We start from the raw sequence: 6,253 nt of genomic DNA, 5'->3' as shown, positions 1-6,253 counted from the left end.
TCAGTTTCTTTTTCAAATGAACACATTTTATTTTATGTGGAAACATGATACAATAACACTGGTTGAATGGAATTAACAATGTTTTATTACAAGTCAGTACCTGTCATACCAAAGTGGTCAAATTGAAACTTGGGGCTGATGGTAGAGACCTTAGTGTGTCAGTGGTCAAAGAAATATTTACCTAAAACCAATTAACTATTTCACTTCAATACCTCATTTGATTCTTAACGTCCAGAAATGTGTAAAAAAAATCCCAAATCTACCTGCATTCCTATTTTCTGATGATAAAAAACACCTGTGAGGCATACCCTCTTCATATTCATTATAACAGCTCTTTCTAGCCATCCAGGTCCAGGCTAGGCCTCTCATCAGAACACTTTGTGATAAAGATCAACATTTTTGGCACATTCTTAAAGCATTAATGCAACGCATAGAATCATTATTCTTCCACATTTTCATTCTGAACTGTGGATGGGCTTCTATATATTTAATGCTTGTCACAAAACTGCCAGATCTGCCTCAAAATAAAACTTACACAAGTGATTACTACTCTATAACCTTAGTCTTTCTGACACAAATGTATTTTCTTTGGCGGGGAAAGGGGAGTATACTGTTTCTTGAACAGAGGGAATTTGCTGTGAGTAGTTTCACCTCACAAAGCCAATCTGGTTGTTGGTGGTTGTCTGTGGTGGAGAGGACAGACAGACCAGGAGAGAGCTGGACAGAAATGGAGGGAAAGTGTGCACACCTTTGGGGACAGTACCATGGTAGATGGCTGGGCACAAACCATTAACCGACGCATACACAGGAAAAGGGACACGACTGGATTACAGTGTTTTCAGAAAAAAATCTAATAATTGCATGTAATATCAAAATCTAGGTAATCCCAGGCACTGGCACTAGTGGTAGCTAGTGCTGGGCCTGGAAGACACATCCACAACTACGGACACTTCTACCTGCCGACATATGTGGCCTGTTCCAGCACAAGCATACTGTTCATCAAAACAAAAAGAGGTTGAATTTGATCGAAAAGGACAGCACCCCTTATGTTACAGGCACAGCAAAGAGAAAAACTGGAGAGTTGCGGAACACATGCACACACAACCAGTGGCACATTCAAATGTAAGAACAGAACCATTTGGAGTGTGTGACGGTCAGCTCAAATTACTTAACTTTTTTAAGGTCAGTTCTGCACATTGATAAAGGTTAAGATTACATAGTTTGTAGTTTTCTTAATTTGTGGTTTTTGCTTCATGGCATATTCCAAAACCATTGCAATGGCATGCATTCCTGAATACCATGTCTGCATATGTTTTTCCCATTTGATTTGTATCTTCTTTTACACAAGTAAAGGCCATTTGCTTAAATTTTTCTGTGAACCTGACAACCACCACCATATTGATTATTATTCAAATCCATATCTTTACCAAAATCATAAGGATGATACTAAACCCAGTCAATCAAGTTCAGCTACATCAGCTGTCATTAACCAGCTATCGGCTTGTATGCCTTCATTTCAGTGCGACAACAGAAGCTAAAAAAAACAGAAAATGTGACAATGCATTTTCCATACAGGAATGCAAGAAATATTTCTAATTCTAAAAAATAAAATTGGTTCACAAGTCATTCACATTTAAAAGACATCAATACTACACCGAAGTGGCTCTTCAAATGTTGCAGTTCAGACTGAGGAAATGTATATGTGGTCACTATCGACCTGTGCAATGATAAGAAAATGAATACATGTTTGGAAAACAAAACCGGCCCCTTACATGCAACCTCTCACCCACAATGGTGACATGATGCAATAGTTCCCTTCAGTATTTTAGCCTTCACTCCTGAAGGGGGTATAAACTTAAAAAAGCTTTTAGAGGAAGGATCTTTAAAAAACGAAGATCCAGTTCTCTCCATGTCACACACTGATCTGTTTCACCTGTCCTTGTGCTTGTCGTCACCCATCTTTCCCACTTATCCCCTGGGTATTTACACTTGTGTTTTCTGTCCGTCTTTGCCAGTTTGTCTTATTTGAGCAAGCCTACCAGTGGTTTGGGGCTCAGCTCCTGCTGTTTCCAGTCTCTCTTTTCTCGCTCTCCTGGTTTTGACCCCTGACTGTCCTGACCCCGAGCCTAACTGCCTGACCAGTCTGCCTGCCTCCTGTCCTATACCTTTGCCCCTACTCTGGATTACAGACCTTCTGTCTGAGCCTGCCTGCCGTCCTGTACCTTGGCCCCACTACTCTGGATTATCAACCCCTGCCTGCCTTGAACTGTCGTTTGCCTGCCCGTTACACTAAACATTGTTACTTCTACAAAGTCTGCACTTGGGTCTTACCTGACACCTGATACTATACTAGAGAGGACCTTTGACATGGTGACTGTGTGAGTGCTTTAGGGCCTTAATCTATCCGTATTGCGGAAGTTCATCATTACATTGTGATTAAATTTAAAGGCAACGTTTCCGCGTTAGCAGAGTGCATTCACGGTAAACTCTGCATGTAGGCTCAATTAAAAATGACCTTTACATTTTTATATCGCAATCTGTAACGCTTCAGTGACAGACTGAATAGAGCCCTGTCCTCCAACGTATGCATGTTATTTTTTTTATAGGTCTAGATGTTTAAAAATCAATAGCTCAACCTTGTCTTATGTTTGTTAGAGCTGACACAACTGCTAAATGCCCCTGTAGAATACACGAGAGGACATTCACATAACTCACACCTTTCTTTTTCTTCAAATTTAATGTTAATAAGACAAAGGTCACCTGAAATAGCATTCACAGTGATATAATAAAACAATGACAAAACAGAATGAAAAATGATCACTTTTCTAATTTGATGTTGTTTTTTTTACCTTTTTGCGATTCACTTAGACCTACATGTAGGTTACTTGCATTCAGAGTTAAGTGCCAGGAGATAGAGCTAGAGAGGCCATTATAGATGTTTCTCCTTGGTGATCCCGTTCTGCAAGTGCTTCCTGTGAGGAGGAGAGAAGAAAAATGACCAATTGTCAGCCAGTGAAAAGGTAATCAGCTATGCACACATGGTAATATCAAAAATATATCACTGGTGTTCAAGGGCACCAGATAAGGGCAGGGTCAGGCCGTACCGCGTAAGCACACCTCAATAAGTGCAGCTTGTGGTTCCTCTCTATCTTTGCTACACAAGACAAGGCCAACACACAGGAGATCTGCTGGTCTGAGGTCGTACTGAGTGGACTGACAGAGCACAGGTTACTGGGGTTTCAAGAGGGGACAGTGAACAAAGCTGTGTGTATCACGCTAAAGCAGAGGCACTTCCTCCAAGGGAGAGCTCACTGGAGGTTTAACAGGGTATGTGGATGGCAGTACGACCAGATAGCAATACGACCAGATAGCAATATAATGACATAATGATGGCACCAGCACCAGCTCAAAGGAAAACTACGCAGAATTCCAAGAAGATTGAGGAGGACAGCTACACCCAAGGATGGACTGGAACAACGCTATTCAATGTATGGTTGTCTTTCATTTTAAAAGTGGATGTTTTTCCCGACTGTAGTCCGCCATATTTATCACACCTTCTGTATCTGGTTATTTCAGATCTGCACACACTGAAGTGCGTAGGGGTTGTTTGGAAAGCACTCGTTGTTGGCATGAGGTTTATGGTGTGATGAATGGTTGTCTACAGGTCGGCCAGGTTCAAAAACAACCCCTACTTCCTTTACCTAGCCTCGAGCCCTTCCAGCCCAGACTCTAGCCCAGGTTCTCTCCAACCCTGTTATTGGAGAGTTACCCTCCTGTAGGTTTTCACTACAACCACAGATGTAACTAACCTTAGAATCAGGTGCCCTAGCCTCAAGCCCGTCCTTGGCCTAGCCTCAAGCCCGTCCTTGGCCTAGCCTCACGCCCGTCCTTGGCCTAGCCTCACGCCCGTCCTTGGCCTAGCCTCACGCCCGTCCTTGGCCTAGCCTCACGCCCGTCCTTGGCCTAGCCTCACGCCCGTCCTTGGCCTAGCCTCACGCCCGTCCTTGGCCTAGCCTCACGCCCGTCCTTGGCCTAGCCTCACGCCCGTCCTTGGCCTAGCCTCACGCCCGTCCTTGGCCTAGCCTCACGCCCGTCCTTGGCCTAGTCTCACGCCCGTCCTTGGCCTAGTCTCACGCCCGTCCTTGGCCTAGCCTCAAGCCCGTCCTTCCCCTAGACTGCAGCCCGTCCTTCTCCTAGCTTCAAGCAGTCTGTCCACTTGCCTGTAGCCCATCCTTCCCCTAGTCTCAGGCCTGCCATCTCTTAGCCTGTTGCCCTTCCTTCCCCTAGCTTATAGCCCTTCCTTTCCCTAGCCCCAAGACAGTCCTTCCCCTAGCCTGTAGCCCATCCTTCCCCTAGCCTCAAGCCAATCCTAGCCCCTAGTCTCAAGCCCATCCTTCCCCTAGCCTCAATCAATCTTTCCCTTTGCCTTTAGCCCATCCTTTTCTAAGCCTGTAGCCCTTCCCCTAGCTTCGAGCCCATCCTTCCCCTTGCCTGTAGCACATCTTTCCCTTAGCCTCAAGCCAAAGTTTCCCCAGCATGTAGCCCATTTTGCATAGCCTGTAGCACATCTTTCCCTTAGCCTCAAGCCAAAGTTTCCCCAGCCTGTAGCCCCTGTTTTGCATAGCCTGTAGCACATCTTCCCCTAGCCAGTAGACCGTGCATCCCCTTGACTCAAGCCAGTCCTTCCCCTCCCTAGCCTCAAAGCCCACACTTTCCTTCCCCACCCTAGCCTCAAACTCGCCCCTTCACCTCGCTAGCCCCAAGCCCGTCCTTCCCCCCCCTAGCCTCATGTTCGTCCTTTCCCTACACTGTAGCCTGTCCTTCCCCTAGCGTCAAGCCCATCCTTCCCCTAGCATGTAGCACTTCCTTCACTCCAGACTGTAGTCCATCCTAGACTCAAGCCTGCCTTCTCCTAGCCTGTAGCCCTATCTTCTCCTAGCCTGTAGCCCGTGTTTGCCCTAAATTGTAGCCCGTGTTTGCCTTAGCCTGTAGCCCATGTTTGCCCTAGCCTGTAGCCCGTGTTTGCCCTAGCCTGTAGCCCGTGTTTGCCCTAGCCTCTAGCCCGTGTTTGCCCTAGCCTTTAGCCCGTCCCTGCCCTAGCCTTTAGCCTGTCCCTGCCCTAGTCTGTAGCCCGTGCCTGCCCTAGCCTGTAGCCCGTGCCTGCCCTAGGCTCTAATCCGTCCTTCCCCTAGCCTAGCCTCTAGCCATGTAGTCAACCAAAACCAAACACTTATTCTTACCTTCTAGCCAGTTATACTGTATGTTGGTCTCTGTCTCTGTGTGCCTGCCTCTACAGCAGTGGTCACCAACCTTTTCTGAGTCAAGTCAAATTGCAACCCGAGATCTACTGCTCAGATAAAAATACTAATGTTTTTTTTTTGTTACGTAAACCTATGCAACATTAACCTATTAAAACAGTATACTGTAACAATGACGTTTGTGCAATAAGCTATAGGCCCAATACAACGCATATTGGCTTTGCTTAAATATCCCTGCCAATGCATTGTTGTTAGAGCCATATTTTAAAATTATATTTCAAAATTTGAGGTAGGCTATTTTATTAAACATTTTTATTTCACCTTTATTTAACCAGGTAGGCCAGTTGAGAATAAGTTCTCATTTACAACTGCGACCTGGCCAAGATAAAGCAAAGCAGTGCGACACAAACAACACAGTTACACATGGAATAAACAAACGTACAGTCAATAACACAATAGAAAAAATCTGTATACAGTGTGTGTAAATGAGGTAAGATTAGGGAGATAAGGCAATAAATAGGCCATAGTGGTGAAGTAATTACAATTTAGCAATTAAACACTGGAGTGATAGATGTGCAGAAGATGAATGTGCAAGTAAAGATACTGGGGTGCAAAGGCACAACAAATAAATAAATAAATAAATAACAATATGGGGATGAGGTAGTGGGATGGGCTTTGTACAGGTGCAATGATCTGTGAGCTGCTCTGACAGCTGATGCTTAAAGTTAGTAAGGGAGATATGAGTCTCCAGCTTCAGTGATGTTTGCAATTCGTTCCAGTCATTGGCAGCAGAGAACTGAAAGAAAAGGCGGCCAAAGTAGGAATTAGCTTTGGGGGTGACCAGTGAAATATACCTGCTGGAGCGCATGCTATGGGTGGGTGCTGCTATGGTGACCAGAGACCTGAGATAAGGTGGGGCTTTACCTAGCAAATACTTATAGATGACCTGGAGCCAGTGGGTTTGGTGACATATATGAAGCGACGGTCAGACAATG

General features: G+C 45.1%; 1 protein-coding gene across 2 annotated transcripts in view; it reads right to left on the bottom strand.

The window, feature by feature from the left end:
• Positions 1-10: 10 nt before the first annotated feature.
• The window catches only part of LOC135524608 (ceramide synthase 1-like), a 65,831-nt gene continuing 59,588 nt past the window's right edge, over positions 11-6,253 (bottom strand). For both annotated transcript variants that reach the window (XM_064952297.1, XM_064952298.1), the window contains exon 7: positions 11-2,972. In XM_064952297.1, coding sequence (XP_064808369.1) covers positions 2,930-2,972 — 43 coding nt within the window. In that variant the 3' untranslated portion in view covers positions 11-2,929. The remainder of the gene's footprint in view (positions 2,973-6,253) is intronic.

The sequence above is a fragment of the Oncorhynchus masou genome, chromosome 31 (assembly GCF_036934945.1).
Source record: "Oncorhynchus masou masou isolate Uvic2021 chromosome 31, UVic_Omas_1.1, whole genome shotgun sequence".
NCBI lineage: Eukaryota > Metazoa > Chordata > Actinopteri > Salmoniformes > Salmonidae > Oncorhynchus > Oncorhynchus masou.
Note: the sequence above shows the minus strand (reverse complement) of the source record. Positions and strands in the feature narration are given on the sequence as shown.